We start from the raw sequence: 18,581 nt of genomic DNA, 5'->3' as shown, positions 1-18,581 counted from the left end.
CAAAATTTTACATGTTTTTTACTTTAGCAAATTTAGCTCATAACGACCTCAAAATAAAAAATTTCAAGATACTATGGAACCATATTTTTAATTTTTCAAAATCATCATATTTGGAGTTTTCTCTCTCTAAATATTATTTTTCTCTCTCATAAAGAAATAACACCTAAATGACCTCAAACTAAAAGGTTGAAGAATTAAAGTTGCTTAAAATATAATTTAGCTTTTGAAAATTTTCATTTCGAGGTCGTTATCGACCAAATTCTGACAAAGTGAACTCAAATGCAAAATTTTGCAAACCACAGAATTGCGTTTGTAAAAAGAAAATATCATAGGTATCGGTCTGTAAATTAGCCAAACCACATGATAGTTATTTATAATTAACCCTAAAAAATATAAAAAAATATGTAATTCGAAAAATGAAATTAATTGATTCTAATGGTTGCATAGCTAATTTGTTAAAAATAGCATAACTCGATTAATTATTAATTTATTCATTGATTATTTTGAGTCATTTTTATCAGAATAATTGATGAATGAAATTAGTACTAACTAAGTGATTAGATTTCTGATTTTAATTGTATTTATTAAATGGGTTCATGAGTAGTTAATTACTAAAGTTAAGAATTGATTTATCACAATTTATGCTAATTAACTATTTTGAGTAGTTTTATCAAAAAGAATGATGGACATTTATTAGGTCAAATTAAACTTAATTCTAATAATTAATTATATTATGAGACATTTTCCATAGCACATCCAACTTCGTATATTTTATATCTGTCATGTCTTAGTTTTTTTAATAAAAGTTTCTTCGATTTCTCGGTTTGAGGTTCGTCAGGCACCCTTTAAGTGAATCCTCTTCTAATTAAAGCTTTTTACGTATATTAGGACTTGAACTCTAGATTTAGTTTAAACGAGTTGAGGCCCTTAGCTACTCAAGCCAACCTTAATTGGTTATCATGTTTTAGTTCATACTTGAGTATTGTGATGTTGAGTCCGGTGTTACGGGGGAACATCTCTGTCTACGCCAGATCCACATGTGGCGTCGAGACTTTCCTAAGTCATGGGCCAACCAACCAATAGCAAAGGGGTTTATATCCCTAATATATATGTCGGTGTTCCATCCCGAAAGGTCCCTTGTATGTTAACCTCGTCTTAGAAGGAGCACGCATTATAGGCTATATCGGAGCCCATATTGTCCTCATGGTTCCACCCCTATGGAGACATTCACATCTCTTTTCTAAGGCCGAATGTTCGATTTTCTAGTCCCTGATGGATTAGAGTGGATCGCTTAAGCTAGTACCGTCTACTGTTCGAAGGAGTGGTGGAGATCAAATGCCAAGATAATACATGTTGCCTATAGTGTTTCTTGTACCAACTCGACGTCCACCCTCAACAACCATAGTTGATATGTTCCATTCTACACTCTTCGTCGAAGCCTCATTCTCGCATTGCTTATACTTGGGGTTTAGTTTTTCTATGGGTCAAACTCCTTCCCACTTGAAGTATCAACGTCCTTGTTGATCGAACTTGCCTCCTTTAGAGAGAGTTCCACCTAAAATTCGAACACTACTGATGTTCTGCACACGTTGTCTGCACTTTTATTTCCCAAACTGATATCCGTTCGCTCTAGAAATTTGTTGAATTTCCACGCTATTATTACTTGTCTCAAAAAATGGTCTCAAATTCAATCATCCCTGATTTGATTCTAGTGTTTGCCCCCTTGGACCATCTCTTAGTTGCTTCAGTAATCTGCAACTTGAAATATCTTTGGACCACCACAATTAGTTTTTCTTCGAATCTCCACCAACCGAGCTGGAGTTTTTCATCAAAGAAACTTTTCTCGTGTCAGTGTCGTAAACTCGCTTCTTATGAATAACGAAAGAACAAAGTTGAAAAACTTCATTGAAAAATTCTTATTAAGGATCTTCATCTGAGTCTTCTTCCTCTATCCAGGGTCTTTTACCTCAGTCTTCTTCTATTATCAATCATAATCTAGATCACTCTTCTAATATATCTTGTATATAATACTACATGGGTGTCCATTTAGGTCCATACGGGTCCATTTCCCTCCATTCTCCTCTACCATGTCATTTCCGATGATTGGCGTTAAAATTTTTGGGTTGTTGGTGTATGTCATAGTCTCAAGACACACTGTTTCTGACATTTTATCATTAATTAGATGCATTAATCTATTCTGTTGTTTACTTGTGTAAATCAACTTAATAGAGTGTCCAAGAATAGGTATTTGTTCATGTTTGTCGAATGTGTTATCTGGACAGTAGAACCTTGAGCATATTAGAACATCATTCTAAATATCCCTAGTTTATATCATCGTGAGGACGATAATAAACCAAAAACTAGTATGTGTCTTAGGAGATGACGGTTTTTACGGATCACGGACATGTGATGTCAATTAAAAGCATAAGTACTCATAAAGATTATGAAGTATTAGATCGATTCGCTAATGAAATCACTATATGATCATGAGTCGTAAGTGAGTGTATCTCATGTAATATTTATATGTGAATCTTTAGATTCAAAATTACTGTAAATCCTAAATGAGACATAATATATTTTAATATACTCCTAAGAGATCCATAAAAGGCTCGAATGGAACTGACTAATTGAATAATTATAAAAAGTTATTTATTTGATTTTTCTGTACTTTGTCCCGTGTATACACACTAATTTTATTAGGCTTAATACATCATTTGCCATCTAAACTTATTTAAAAAGTTTGATTGACCTCTGAACTTTCAAAGTGTCTCAATAGTCTCTTCGACTTGCATAAAATGTTCATTTAGTCCCATAAATTTACGTAAAATGTAATCAATTGATCACTCGGTTGCTAAAAAAAAAACAAAAAAACGGAAGATGTATTCCACGTATCTTAGAATATTATTACATAATTCAAAAATAGATTAAAAATGAAGTTATTACTTGCTCAATTATAACACATGTTTTCTATAATATTAGAACTGCATACCCGATCTTGGTCGTTTTACTTTTTTTTAAGACACGTGCAGTAATTCTTCCGCATTTACCTCATTTTTTTTTACAACCGAGTGGTCAATTGATTACATTTTATACAAATTTATGGACCTAATTAAATATTTTATGTAAGTTGTGAAGGTTACCGGGACACTTTAAAAATTCAGGAGGCCAATTAATATATATATATATTTTTTTTTGTACAAGTTTAACGAAAATGATGTATTAAGCCATTTTATTACGTGAAATGAGACAAATTGATGGATGGTCAAATTAACCAACTTCCCAACTTTATTCTATAACACTAAAAAAAAGTATATTATAAACATTAAATTATTATAAAAATGTAAAAAAAAAAAAAAAGAAATAAACTAATAAAATTGCTTGTAAATTAATTTAATTAATTAAGAGAGACAGACTCATCTTTTCTGCATGAAAAAAAGGATTGCTTTTTTAATTTTTTTCACCACAAATTTCAATCATGCTTTCAACTTCCCCTGTCACTTTAAAAAAACCGCAAATCACGCTCCAAATACCACGACAAATTACCATCTCATCTCTGCCCATTCCTATCTACACTCGCCACGTGTAACCCTCCTAATGGCACCAAACTTATATAACCCACTAAAAAACTACCACGTGGAGGTACAGGGTAATTGTCTCGTACTGAATCACCACCCAAAACGGAGAAAAGCGTCCATTTGGTTACTCACTGAGTGGGGGGTGTGGACCAGGTTCTTTTTGGGGCGGGTCCGAGTTGGTGACTCGGACCACTAGCGAAATCATCACAGACAAACACACTGAAATTCAATTCCCATTATGGATTCATCTTTTGACTCTTTAAAGCTCTTCATTCGCTTCGGTTCTAAACCATTACTGAAGCTTCGGCTTCTGATTGTGTTTTTCGTTTTTTCCTTTAATGGCGGAGATTCCGGATTTGGGAGGTGAACCGGTGCCGGGAACGCCCCGAATTAGGGAAATAAGGTCTGATCCGGTACCGGAGAGTTTCGGATTTTGCCCGGCGCAACAGAATGCCGGTAATCAGGGGACGAGGAAAGTCGGATTGAGAGCTGAAATCGATACTTCGCCGCCGTTCGGGTCGGTTCAGGAGGCCGTGACCCGTTTTGGTGGAAGAGGGTCATGGATGCCTTACTATAAGGTTAGTTTGGGGATGCTGTATTTTTTTTTTATTTAATTATGAATTTATTTGTTTAATATTTGGATATTGTGGGGTAATATAACTGAATTCTAGTTTTATTTTTAAAATTAAATTATTAATTGGAAATTGAGTTAATTAATTAAAAAACATTAATTGCTAATTTATTGATATTAAAATTAAATAATATTGGACCATCTACTTATGATTCTTATTGGATTTTCTTTATAAATGAAGTTAAAATTTGTAGTTTTGACTGTTGAGACATATTTTTTATTTGTTAATTTATTTTGTATATATGTTTTTTAATATTTTGTTTTGTGTGGTAGAATAATTAAATTCCTGTTTTACTCTAAAGATAATTATGAATATTAAGTTAATTTAATTGATAGCATATTTAGGATTTATTTGGTTGAATTGTTGTTTATTATTTGTTGTTTCTAATAATAATTGATTTTTATCTATAAATATTTTATTTTTCAATAAAATAAAATAATAAAAGATAATCATGAAAAGGAAAACTAAATGGTAGATTCTTTTCTAATTCTAATTGGAGGATAATTAAGAATAATATATTTATATATATAAATTAAGATGAAATTTGTAATTTTTAAGGTCAATTATGAAGAATATATTATAAATTTTCTTAAAATTATCCAAAATCTTGCCCTCTTTTACCCAAAACAGCTTATTATATTCTTAATATTCCCATGAATTATAATTTAGGTACATTTTTTTTTTATCTTTATAGTAATTAAATTTTATTTTCTTTCAATAAAATTACTTCATATGAATTTGACATTTAATTTCAATAAAGTAATTCCAACCAATTTATATGGGCTTTGGTATCCGTCCAAGCCCGTGTCCTTTGAGCCGGGTTTGAACAAGAAAAATTGACCTTAGACCAGGCCTCCTAAAACCTGCCAATTTAAGTGGGCTTGAAATTTATAAAAGTAACATGGGCTGGTTTGGCTCGACCTAATTTGTATAGAGGAAATTACACACAAACTCATATTTAGAATTTTTTTTACAATTAACTATCTTGCTTTTTCATTGCAACGTTTATTAATTTTGAAATATCAGATTCTTAACAAATATTTTTTTTTCTGTCAAAATTACAGTTATCAAACATTAATTATTTAATTTAAAAATTTAAATTTATAACCAATTCCCTATTTTAAAAGGTTATGACGTCTTGCATAAAAATAGTTTAAATTTTAGAATTTTGTTTATAAGTTTTATATATGTGTAATAAAACTACCAATTCTGGTTATATGTGTAACTTACCCATTTGTATATCCATTTATTAAATATTGTTTAAGTATAAATTTTATTTATTATTAAAAATTATATATTCTTTTTAAGCGTGCTTATATATGTTGGGTTTGAGATTTGATTTTTTAAATCTGGTCCGATTCCGCCTAAAATAACAGCATGCTGAGCTTGTTTAGACAAAAGTCAGCCGACAAGTCTAGCCATGTGGCATATCCTATAACAGCCAAATTTTAAAATAAATTTTTTGTACGCCGTGGAGCTTAGTTTACATATAGTCAACTATTTTCTGTATATGTCAATATTTTGTTAAGTTATACAAATAAGCCGGAATGAATCTATTTAAAATCAAACATCAAATTCAATGATTTTATTGAAGGAAAATAAATTCCGATGGTCTTTGTGAACTTGACCCCAAACTCCATTGACCGTGAGTGCGTTTTATCCGCTTTGCAGTTATATTGAATAAATTTAGGAATTTGTACTATTGGTTCATTATCTATAGTTGATTAATTGGAATGATTAACTTTGTTGCATGGAAATGGCAACGTAACTGAAACGGAAATACAATCAGATACCGAAAAATGTAATTTCTAAAAAAATATAGCTAGGAAACTGAGATGGAAACGGAAAAGAAACTGAAACAGAAACGGATACGAAATGCGGAAATGCTAATGAAGAAGGGTTTCCGTGCAACATAGATGATTAATTTCAAATTAATAAATGATTAAGCATTTCAAATTCTTTAATTAGCATAAAAAAAATTCTTGAGTATTCAATCAAATTCACGTTGCTTTACTAAATATAATTTTAATTTTCAATGTTCAGCAGGGATTTGAGGAGATGGACATAAAGAAAGTAGAAGAACAAGCAGCAGAGTTAGAGAAAGATCTGATAGTAAAAGAACTTGAAACACTAGATGTTCTTGAAGAACTCGGGACGACGAAACGGATCGTCGAGGAATTGAAGCTTCAGTTGCAGAAAGAAGCTCTAAGATGTATGTCAATCCCAGATGATCATGTTTCAAGTCCTGCTTCTATCAAGGAAATGAACAAAGAAAACTGCAGCTTATTTCCTGCCCCGCCGAACACGGGCGGCGTTTCCAGCCCTCGACATCACCCTCCTACGTCCTCTCCTGACATGATCTTGATGGAGTTGAAACAAGCCAAGTTGAATCTCGGTAAAACTATTAACGATCTTGGAGTGATTCAATCTTCCGTTGAGTCTTTGAATAAGAAAATGAAGAAAGAGAAAACTTTTCTTCAGAAAACGCGCAAGAGGCTAACGTCGAAATTTGCAGGGGTGTTGTCTCTCGAGGAGGAGCTAAAACAGGCACGAGTGCAGCCCCCGCCCCCGCCTCTGCCCCCGCTGCCGCAGCAGCAGCAAATGGCTGAAGCCGAGAAGACTATGTTAACAAATGAACAGACTAAGAGTACTTGTTTGAAGACTGCCGAATTGAGGTTGGTTGCCGCTAAGAAAATGGAGGAAGCAGCGAAGGCAACGGAAGCTGTTGCTCTAGCCGAAATCAAGGCCTTATCGGGCAATAATGAGGCCTTGTCGTCGGGATTTGTATTGCCATTGCCAGAGCCTGAGAGAGTAGCCTCATTCGAAGCTCGAAGTCCTTTAGTCCCATTCGAAGCTCGTAGTCCTTTAGCCTCATTCACCTCATTCGAAGCTCAAAGTCCGTTAGTAGCATTCGAAGCTCGAAGTCCTTTAGCCTCATTCGAACCTCGAAGTCCGTTTCTCACAAAACCGGAAGTATTTGCCAAGAAAGTTGAAGTTCCCAAGCCCCCAAAGCGCGACCCGAATGCAGCTAAAATGTCTATCCTAAAAAAGATGAGGGAAGCTACGGAAGAAGTGAAGCAAAGTAAACAAGCATTGGAAGACGCTCTGAACAAAGTCGAAATGGCGAACCGGAAACAATTTGCTGCCGAAGAAGCCATCAGAAAATGGATTCCGGACAACGATCAGGAAAGTCAAGCAACGTATTACGCTCCCAAGTTCGCGAATTACCATCTGCATCAGCCCGAAGATCATCAAGACTCGGTACTACACGAAACAAAGGGCGTGAATCTAGTCCCCGAGGATCCAAAGCCTGTTTTAAGAACAACAGTTTCAATGCGGGATGTGCTTAGTAGGAAGCAAGTTCTGCCCGAAGAATATGTAATGGCGAGGCCAGTAGAAGCCCGCGAAGATAGGCAGCAAAAGGTAGCATTGAGTCAAATGCTTCACGAGCTACGAGAGGATCTAACGTTCCATCCGAGACCCGAAAAGGACGCAGGTGAACCGAAGCAGTTTATTGCACAAAGGAGGAAGTTTGGATTCATTCATATATCATTGCCAATGTCAAAACCAAGTAAGAAAAAGGCTCAAGATTTCAGTAATAATCAGATACATTAAATTAAAATAGAATTACATTTCTTAATTTGTGGATTTAGTGAATTATATTTCTTGATTTGTGTTGGTCTCGAGATGGTGGCGGAGAAAGGGGGTGCACGGAGGTTTGCGTTGCAATTGCACCCGCAAACCCTCTTTTGTCGGTTCCGAGTTATATGGCTATAGATTTTGGTTGTGTTGTTCAGGTTTCGGGTTTTTGGTTAGAATTTTATTTTTATTTTGATGTTTTTGGTGTGGTTCTTATTGTAAATTGCAATAATTTTGGTTGTGTTTCGGTGTGGAATTTCATTCTTATTATTTGGGAAAAGTTATATATATATAATTCGCATATTTACAAGTAGAGTAACCACGGCGGACTCTAATTTTATAAAAGTCGTGAGCGAGATAATAAATTTGAACACGTGTATACTTATATTTTAAAATTTTAAAGCACGTAATTCTTAATAATTTGATTAGATGTGAAAGCGAAACTGAACTTGAAGAGGGGCAGATTAGTAATTGTGAGATAAAAGAGATTGAGATTGAACTATTAATATTTTCTCTATTTCTAAATTACGTGGAAATCAGATCCAAAGAAAAGATTACAGAGCAATTACATGAATATGATTTTCAGTGAGAACTTTTTATTAGTAGATTTTTAAATTGTTTGGTAAGAATTTTGAACTCCTCGGTTGATGGGTTTTGTACGATCACCACACAAATCATAACGTAATAAAATAAAATATGTTCTATATTCTTATATAGAAGTAATTTGATTAATACCGTTTGAAATCTCGATAAAAAGTTATAAATTGAAGAACTAAAATTGTTTAGAATCATATTTTTCATAGAACTATCATTTTAAATTCTCAAAATTTGTATTTCCGAGTTTTTTCTCGTTAAATAATCATTTTCTATCTTAGTCAAACAACACATAAATAACTTCAAAAAAAAAAAGAAGAATTAAAGTTACTTAGAATATAATTTCCATCAGATCTAAAATGAAGGGTTATATATAATTGGCATGATCATATTCATCAACCGTGAAAATGGTCCACTATGTTAGTGTTTGTACCATAATTAATTTTTTAGTTTTTATATATTTTAAATATATTAATTGACTTAAATTACCTCTAAATAGATTTTTCTAAGCTAAACTTGAGATGAGACCTACTTTTCATAGTGAATCTTAGGGAATATTTGAGGTATATTAAAGTGGACTTTGAAGGACATTTAATATTTTAATGTGTATTATGTGAACTAATTAGAATACATAAAAGTTAGAAAGCGTCAGAAATAATCTATCATGAAAGTTAAAGTGGAGCAATTACTTAAGATTGCGAAGAACGTGATTTATTGGAAGAAAGCATGAAGTTACTCCATCATATATGAAAGGCAGAAATCAAAATATAAAATCTAACTCAACACACATTCAAATTTAATTCGAATAGCTTTAAAAAAACAGAATTCTAGTCAATTTTATCTAGATTTCAACCTTTAAATTTTTTAGTTAATTTCTTAGTTTTAATTTTCAAATTCAAGTCCATTCAAGTTTTTTAAGTACAATTTTGTTTTATTTTGTTCTACACACATAATTAGTACCGTTTTGATAATCAAATCATTTGAAATTTTAGATCACTTTATTTTTTACATTCGGTTAATAATTAGAAGTTAAAAAACACACTCAAGTTAGTTTCATAGTTCGAGAATATTATAAATGTCTATTTGTTTCCATTTTTTGATAAAATTCTGAAACAGCTGTATTTTTTGTAGAAAAAATAACTAATATATATCGTCTATCTACAACAGTAAACAACTAACATTAAGAAGGAACAACTGAAGGTAAAGGTTATGCTTACTTTGTTTTTAACAAAGTAAGTCTTACTTTGTGTGTTTTCACCATTGGAATAAACAGACCCTAAATCGTCCATATTTTCTAAAAAATAAAAAAACAGTTAATAAGTACAAAGTTATAAACATAACGTTGGATTTTGAAATTCAAATTTCACAATCAAAGTAATTGCAAAAGTTCAGTAAATTTTCCAATATTGACCGCTATCAATTTTGATTACCGCGGGAAAGATAGCGCATGTTAGCAAGACCCGCCAAAAATAAAAAAAAAAGTTAGCGCTTTGGTTTCTCTTCCCCCAATGGGTAGTGGAACACAGAAAAGAAACACATGAATAGTTACAGAGCTTGAATAAATCCTTCAATGGCGAATCCTACAAGAATCCGCAAAAGGATTCAATCAATCCGCCGTGCTCCTGATGGAAGCGCCTTTCAAACCTGGTATTTTTCAATACATAGATTTTCTCCATTCCATTCCCCCCTTTCCCTCTGTTATTTTCATCGGTTTTGATTCTGTTCAATGCGTATTACAGTGATAACTGTGGCGTTTCGATTCCAATTTGTTTGGCTGATATGCACGATTGTGAAACGGCAACCAAAAAGACTGTGAAGAGATTCAAGGGCACTAATGGAAAAAAGCAGAATGTCGAGAGATTGAGCTATTTTGATGAACCTAGATCGCCATTTGTCGTCTTCATGTACAATCTGAACTTCTCCTTAAACCTTGTTTTCAATATATTGTTATTGAATTGATTGTTGTGGCTACTTTGAATCCGTTGTTTGCTGCTAATCAAAATTAACGAAGTTTGAGCAGTACTTTATTAGTAATCATTTTTTAAGGTGTGTTTAGAAATCTGTTTAGTTTGTTGTTTTTAATCAGAATATGAGTTGAAAACTTAAGAGTGAATCCTACTAGGAAAACATTACAGTTTTAGGCCTATATGTTGTTTGTGTTTTTATCTGAACTTTCTGGTTGGCTTTTCTTTCATTTTTTTCCTCTTTACACCACTCCAGTTCCCTTAATTCATGTGTTATCAGAACATTGGTTTGGTTTAATGATTATGAGTGCTTCTGTGTATTTTGGTATTGAGAAATTAGTTCAAACAACACAAGATGTGTAAAGGTAACTTTTAAGTGAATTCTACCAGGAAAATATGAGTGTCGGACATTTCTTGGAGGTAACGTATGAGTGTCGGACATTTCAGACACTCCGATACTTTGGGGACACTGGAAAACACACACTCGGCACTTCAAAATAAGTGCCTCTTTTTTAAAAAAATTGGAGACATTTCGGGGACACTTCTAAAATAAAGTTTCTGAGTTAATTAAGTAGAATATAAAAGTCTTTTTTAAATCATTTTACAAAATAGACGGATTGATATATATATATATAAAAGTAAAACCTTAATTAAAAAAAATCAAAATCTAAACAATAGAAATATAACAACGGCCCCTTTTTTCTTATTTTTTTTTGGTAGTTTAAATAATCTGAAGTATTAAATATATATGGCGTGTTCCCGTTGTATCTGTCTCTCATATGGTTAAAAAATGATGTTTGCCACGTACCAATGTTTCCTAGGTTTAGAGTTTTGGAACTTGTGCTTTTGGATATGCATATGTTTGAGTTTTTAGTTTAATCAGTTTTATGAAATTCAACGGTCAAGATTTAAGTAAATAACAAATTTGTTTACAGTGTGATCCTCTTTATTCATAAATGTAGACACGTACGAATCTTTTATTTTTACGGTTGCATGTCTAAATTGCTGCTACACATATCAAGCTTGTAATATTCAGTAACAGATCCGATTCCTAACAAATTTATGTTTTTGGGCTTGCAATAGCTGAATTGATTGTGAAGTGAAAAAAAATGTTTTTAATTTGTAGGGAGGACTTCATGAGTTATTGGAAGGATGAGCATTTTATTTATGTTAATGGTAAAGGGTTTGAAATTTGGAAGCAGATGTCAAAGCAGGTAATGATTGATAATAAAAGTGTTTTCATTTATTCCTAATACTTATACATCTCTTTCGAGTTGACCATAAAAGTTGGGTTGTCTCTTGGATAATTTGAGAATGCTGATTAGCTCCTTAAATTTGATTAAAGCGATTTATTAGTCTCTAACGTGCTTAAATAATATAGGCTTGAACTTGTCTAATTCTCTTTATTAATCATGTCATTTTAAACAAATTTTAACGGATTAGACCATTGTTTTCAAAATTGAAATGCTCATTGGACTTTTCTAAACAAATTTTTAAGAGCTAGAGATATATTGCAACTTTTTATTTACTTCAACTTGCTTATTATTGGTTAAATTTAATTTTTTCAGGAGAGAGAGCCATATGTTATTAGAGCTGAAGTATTGAACTCAGCTTATGTTGAAAATTTGATTCAAGAAATTGATGATTCAACTAAGGTAATTGGCTTATTCTTGGTCTTTTATTCATGGAATTAATTATATATAGCAGTGTTTACCGAGATAATCTGGATTAGAAATGTTGATAAAAGGAAACTAACCGAAAAATCGAACTGAACCGATTTATAGTTTGGTTCAGTTTGATTTTATTTGGTTTTGTTCGGCTCTGGTCAACGCTCACCCTTAGCTATAATTTGGCCTTCTTGTTGAAATGAAGAGTAGTGAAATTGTTTGCAGGTGGATGAAGAGGCAGATTCAGCAATGGTTGGGAAGTCTGATCCGGTTAGGCAACTTCTGAGCTTCCTTTAAATGTCATTTTGATTGTTAGTTATATTGCATGGAACCGGAAACGGAAACAGAAAAAGGAAACCTTATTTTTAAGAAAATATAGTTAAGAAGTGGTAATGGAAAAGGCAATGAAAATAGAAAACTAATAAAGAAGAGTTTCCGTGCATAATAGATTGTTAGTTTTGGTTTATGGTTTTTATTCATAATCAATGATGCACGGACACGCCGGAATCATCACGTATCGCGTGTCTGATACGTTTCCGACACGGATACAGCCGGAAACGCCAGGGACACCGTGTCGGGGCCGTGTCCGTAATTTCGGAAAGTTGGACACGCGTATCAGTGAAGGATACGCGTGTCCCAAGAAAAAAACCCTAATTCTTCAAAACCGAAAAATCCTTTCCGATTCTTATTACATCATTTCCTATTCCGTTCATCTCCTTCAAAACCGAAAAATCCTTTCCGATTCCGTTCATCTCCTTCAATAACCGATTGATTCTTATTCCATTGGAGAGTCAGAAACTCCAAAGGACGGGGACAGGGGATACCGTTCATCTCCTTCAATAATTTCGTTTATATGTATTTATTTAGTTATATTACAAAAAATCATATATAAAAATATATTTTTAATATTTATAAATTTGCCCCAATATTTTTAATATTTACATGTGTCCCCCAAGTATCCGTGTCCTGTGTTTTATAGAAATGACGTTTCCCGTGTCCGTGTCCGTGTCGGATACCGTATCCGTGTCCGTGTCCGTGCAACATAGTTGATAATCGAATAACAACTTTTCTGAATATTTTCCCGTAAAAAAAAGCATTATAAAGTCCATGATCTTTTGGATTCATTTTATCTACGTATTTTGGACTCATATAGAATGAGTTAAACTCTTATAACTGAATTAGATGTTCACAACTAACTAAGTTTACAAACTAATACTCAATACGTGGGATTGTGGGATTGTAATGTCGATCAATAACTCAATGTGTCAAATTGAAAGGTTACGGAGCTCAATCAATAAAAATCGAAAAGACAAGGAGCTTAAAATGCTTTTTTTTTTAAAAATTTTATTTTCTTTTGGTTATTTGGCAGATGTATGAAGATTATGGATACAATGGATATTCTGATGATAGCTTCTACTACTGAGAATTGTACCATTTTAAATCTCTTTTCCTTCTTGGTTTTTATTATTCTTTCTACATTATAACAATTTAACTCTGATTTTTTTTTTCCCAGATTCAACTTCTCTGGATGGAAGTCTTTTGGCTATTGTAAAGTAAGATATTAGGAAGTAGATTTTTGTTAAATTATAACCAAAATTGATGGTTGTAAATTTTGTCCATTCTAGAGTTAAAATGGTTTTTTTTTTTTTTTTTTTTTTTTTGCATTTTGGGGGTGCTCTAGAAATTCTAGTTTGTGATAGGGAGGGAAGTTGAACACTTTCTAAATGGAAACTTTTTGTCTATGTATATATATATTGTTTCCATTTGCCTATAATTTTTATTGAATTATTAGCTATTACACGAAAACTGAAAAGGAAACCGACATCGAATAATGCTTTAGTCTTCAAAATATAATTGGAAGATGGAGTTGAAAACGGAAATGAAATTAAAATGGACACGAAATATGGAAATGTTATTGAAGAAGAATTTTGGTATAGCTCCTTATAACTCTTTGTGTGCTTAGATGGAAGAATTTCGGCCAATAGTGGTAGAGGAAAAAGGTGCATGGTGTCTGTTGCACTTTCGATCATTGAAATCTATTTGAAGCGTGGTTCTAAGGACTTTTCCTACTGCAATTGTAAAAAATTACAAAAATATGTGTCAAACTTGGGGTCACATCGGTGATCGGTTCCGGTTGGATCACCGAGTCCCGATTCAACCCTAGATCTCTTCGGTTTTTGTAAGGTTCAATAAATCGAAGGATATTTGGCCGGTTCCTGGTTTGGCCGATTGAACCGATCGGTCCAGTTCGAACCTGATAATATTGGTTAAATATGAAACATGTCTTTTTAGTCTAATAAAAAAACTTGTAGTAAACTTTACATGAGAGCAGAATCTATATTGCAACGACCATTAATTTAAAAGTTAAAGCATAAAATAAAGAGAGAATACTAAAATTTAACAAAGTTCGGCTATTAATGCTTACATTCCCGGACGCTACCTTCACTAATAAACAAATATTACAATAGAGAATGAAGGAAAAAACAACTAAGTCTTAGAATTAGAAGAGGTAAGTTAAAGTCCAAAGCTTATATATAGTTTTACAAACTCCACCAAAAAGTCTAGCTTTCCAATTTGGGACTTCAATAAACTAATATACTCATTTTTTTCCTCTTCTTTCCTTTTGACTTCCAACATGGGATTTGCCAAACTACCAAAAGATAGTCACTTTTCTACAATCTTCACATTAGCGATCTTTGAAGAAATCTCAACCAAAACTATTTCTCAGCATGTCTCCAAAGTGCAACTTTCAATAGAGAGGACATTAAACAAGTCCAAACAATGTTGAAACTTGATAGATGTTACCACATTTGTTGTCATATTCGCGGATTGTCAGCGGTTAGAATCTTCTGAAGCTGTATTTGACCCGCTTCAAGAATATCCCTTATAAAATAATAACGGACGTCGATATGCTTCGTCCTTGCATGATGAATTTGGTTCTTTGTTAAAGAAATAGCACTCTGGTTGTCACAAATGCACTTTGACATGCTTTTGACCAACTCTCAAATCTTTCAGCAACCCAAGAAGCCATATTGCGTCCTTAATAACTTGTAACTGCTATGTACTATGCCTCTATCATAGATGATTCGGGATATGAATGATGGGCATGAGGGCCCAAGAGGCAGAAGGGCCCGGGGCCCAAGCACCCTCTATAAATACACAGCTCACATTGGAAGCGAGGGGCGAGTAACTCTCTTTATCTCTTATACACTTGGTAAATAGACATTCTTGAACAACTAATTGTCTTGCTCGTCGGAGTATACGCAGGGACCCTTCCCGGTGCAGGGACGAGCCATCGGCAAGCCAGGCAACATCCCCGAAGACCAGGATCACTGTGTTCGCATACCTGATTATTTGGTGCGGTGAACATGGATCGAACACGAGACCTTCAGATCTTCAAACGAAATGCAAACCCTTGATGACTCAGCTCCAACTGTAGTACCCGACGCTGGAGCGACCAGCTCCATGACTCACGCCGGAGGCGTGATCCAAAATCTTCTGATCTCCCCCAGAAACCTTGGGCCTTTGATGGAGGAGGTAGGCCCTGAAGAGGAGGAAGCTGTTAACACCACTCAACTCCTCAGCGCAATCCAAGGTTTTCAAACTACACAGGCCGTGCACACGGCGGCTCAGATGAAGATCATTGACCAGCAGAGAAGCCTGCAGGAGGAGAATGCCAAAATTTGGCAATATCTCAAGGAGGCGGCAGAGTTACAGAAGGAGGGAGCCTTCCCAGAGCGGGCCCCGGAAGCAGCGATCATCACGGGAAGAGGAGCCGGTGTTGAGCCACCAGAGAAGGCGAAGAGCGGCGAGAGGGGACTATAGCCGCGAATAGCAAGGAGTTGTTGGAACTAAAAATTCAACGATTTTTCGACAAGAGGGCACTCGGGGGTGTAATGGGAGGAAGCATCACTTCCAGCAAAACGCCACTGGTGCAGAGGATTATTGAGAAAAGGTTCCCGCATGACTGGAAAGCTCCTCGACTGGCCCAATACTCAGGGACCGAGGATCCTAACGATCATGTGGCATCATTCATGAGCACCATAAATTTATACTCGAAGGATGAGGACATCATGTGCAAGGTCTTCCCCACCACTCTCTCATCCAGCGCGCAGGAATGGTATCGGGGACTTGCCCTGGAATCCATCGATTCTTTTGATCTCCTGAAGGACCTTTTCCTCTCCCGCTTTGCCGCGGCGGCAAAGGTCAGGAAAATCAGTTCGAACCTCAACGGTCTTAAGCAGCGAACAACCGAGCCTCTACGCAATTTCCTATCAAGGTTCCACCACATGGCCTCGCAAGTTAAGGGCCTCAACCTGGAGGTGGCCCACGACGCCTTAGCAAAGGGGACCACTTGCGAGCCTCTAAAGCATAAGTGTTTCTGAAAGATGCTTAGATCTTTCGAAGAACTGATGACCATGGCACAAACGTTTGTCCGATACGATGACTATGACCGACCCACCGGATATAAGGAGACAGAAAGGGATAAGGCCAAAGGTGACACGCACAAACAGGATAGAGGCAGGACGGTCCCGAAATCGCGAGAAGAGGTCCGAGTCCCTAAGGAGGCTCCGATGCCCTTTCCAACCTGAGCTGAGCGTGCCAACCCGGAGCGAAGGAAGGACCGATCCCGGGGCAAGGAGGTGCATTACGCCACTCAGCATCAGCCTCGCCGATTCACACAGCAGGTTCCGGCCGGAGACAAGGGCAAAACCCGGGCAGAGAAAGAATACTGCAAGTATCACAGGTCCTCTAGGCACTCCACGGAGAACTGCTATCAACTACAAAGAGAGGTCGAGCGAATCACAGAACAGGGGGCACCACCAAAGGCGAGCAGGCAAAGGGAGCAAAGCCCGAAGCAGAGGGAGGCGGGGCGAGCAGAGGAGCCAAAGAGGACAAGGTACCATGGGGAAATACACATCATTAGGGAAGAAGCACCGGCACTTTCCGCACCGCCCGAGTGCTCCCAAAAGAGAAAGGCGATCGGGCAAACGTTAACAGTGCAACCTCCACTCCGAACTAGCCACTCGGAGGCCCTCGTTGTCACCATTAGCATTGCAGGTTTTAAAACTCACCGAGTGCTGGTTGACACCGGAAGTTCGATGAACCTGCTCACCTGGGCGGCTCTCCGTGCAATGAAGAATACTCGCACCGCCCTCCGGGCCGGGACTTTCCCTCTGGTCGGCCTCTCTGAAATCGAAGTGCCGGTAAAGGGAGTTATTACACTACCGACTATTTTGGTCGAAGGGGTAGAAGAAGTCGAGAATACCGCGGAATGGGTGGTGGTCGATATCCCCCTGGCTTACAATGCCATTATCGGAAGGCCTCTTCTGGCCGCCCTGAGGGCCACAGTGGATATCTCCGAATTATGCTTAGCGTTGCCCTCTCCGCGTGGGAAGGTCACCGTCCAGGGTGACCGTTTACTGGCCAAAAAGTTGCAGTGGGAGGCAACTCAACCTCGAACAACGCTCTACTTAGAGGATGGTCTGATGGACATGAGGGGTTACAATCCCGTGCCCATTGAACCAGTCGACGACTATATCCTCGGGGATAGCAAGATAGTGAAAATGGGAACGAAACTCGCTTCCCCGCTGGCCGAGGAAATCAAGGCTGTTCTAGCAGAGCATTCGGATGTGTTCGCCTGGTGCACCGAGGATATCACGAGAGTCGCACCTGAGAAAGCAATGCACAAGCTGAACATCGACCCCGCTGTCGAACCAATGAAGCAAAAGATGAGGGTGCAGGCGAAGGACAAGCAGGCGGTAGTCAAAGCGGAGATCGACAAACTCCTAGCTGTAAAATTTATCCGCGAGGTCAACTATCCGGACTGGCTTTCTAACGTTGTACTTGTAAAGAAAGCCAGCGGAAAGTACCGCATGTGTGTAGACTTCACGAATGTCAATAAAGCTTGTCCCAAAGATTCTTATCCGCTGCCTAACATAGATCAACTCCTCGATCAAACTGCTGGTCGAAAGATCTTGTCTCAGTTTGACGCCATCGCTGGTTTCCAGCAGATCCCTTTGGACCCTGCCGACGCTGAAAAGACCTCTTTCATTACGCATAAAGGGACATATTGTTATAACGTCATGCCTTTCGAGTTAAAGAATGCAGGGGCCACGTACCAATGTTTGGTAGATAGGATGTTCGCCCATCTCATCGGTAAAACAGTACAGGTGTACATCGACAATATGGTGGTCCTAAGCACCGAAGAGGGCGACCATTCGCGAGATTTAGCGGAGGTATTTAAAATCTTCAGAGCCTATAACCTCAAGCTGAACCCGGAAAAGTGTTTCTTCGGAATCCGCAGTGGGAAATTTCTGGGTTGCGTGGTGTCAGAAAAAGGCATCGAGCCTAACCCCGCGAAAGTCGAAGCCATTCTAGCAATGGAACCACCGCGCGACCTGCAAGGGGTGCAAAGGCTCAATGGAAGAATCATCGCTCTGGGACGTTTCATCTCCTGCTCGGCTCAGCGATGTCTCCCGTTCTATAAAGCAATCAAGAAGGAGCACC

General features: G+C 36.5%; 2 protein-coding genes across 4 annotated transcripts; both read left to right on the top strand.

Moving 5' to 3' along the window:
- Positions 1 to 3,749: 3,749 nt before the first annotated feature.
- LOC136226612 (WEB family protein At2g40480) lies at positions 3,750 to 8,091 on the top strand. Of its 3 annotated transcripts, XM_066015196.1 has the most exons (3): positions 3,751 to 4,153; positions 6,251 to 6,602; positions 6,723 to 8,091. In XM_066015196.1, exons 1-3 carry the CDS (start codon positions 3,914 to 3,916, stop codon positions 7,820 to 7,822), a joined length of 1,692 nt encoding a protein of 563 aa, XP_065871268.1. In that variant the 5' UTR covers positions 3,751 to 3,913; the 3' UTR covers positions 7,823 to 8,091. The 3 variants fall into 3 exon arrangements, with proteins under 3 accessions (XP_065871267.1, XP_065871266.1, XP_065871268.1); XM_066015195.1 differs by having other exon boundaries at positions 3,750 to 4,153; positions 6,254 to 8,091; XM_066015194.1 differs by having other exon boundaries at positions 3,750 to 4,153; positions 6,251 to 8,091.
- Positions 8,092 to 9,950: 1,859 nt separating this feature from the next.
- On the top strand, positions 9,951 to 13,659 carry LOC136225454 (high mobility group B protein 7). Its single transcript, XM_066013454.1, has 7 exons — positions 9,951 to 10,087; positions 10,180 to 10,344; positions 11,531 to 11,618; positions 11,973 to 12,059; positions 12,297 to 12,341; positions 13,441 to 13,499; positions 13,585 to 13,659. Exons 1-6 carry the CDS (start codon positions 10,011 to 10,013, stop codon positions 13,492 to 13,494), a joined length of 516 nt encoding a protein of 171 aa, XP_065869526.1. The 5' UTR covers positions 9,951 to 10,010; the 3' UTR covers positions 13,495 to 13,499; positions 13,585 to 13,659.
- The last annotated feature ends 4,922 nt before the right edge of the window (positions 13,660 to 18,581 follow it).

Source organism: Euphorbia lathyris, chromosome 4 (genome assembly GCF_963576675.1).
Source record: "Euphorbia lathyris chromosome 4, ddEupLath1.1, whole genome shotgun sequence".
NCBI classification, from domain to species: Eukaryota; Viridiplantae; Streptophyta; class Magnoliopsida; order Malpighiales; family Euphorbiaceae; genus Euphorbia; species Euphorbia lathyris.
Note: the sequence above shows the minus strand (reverse complement) of the source record. Positions and strands in the feature narration are given on the sequence as shown.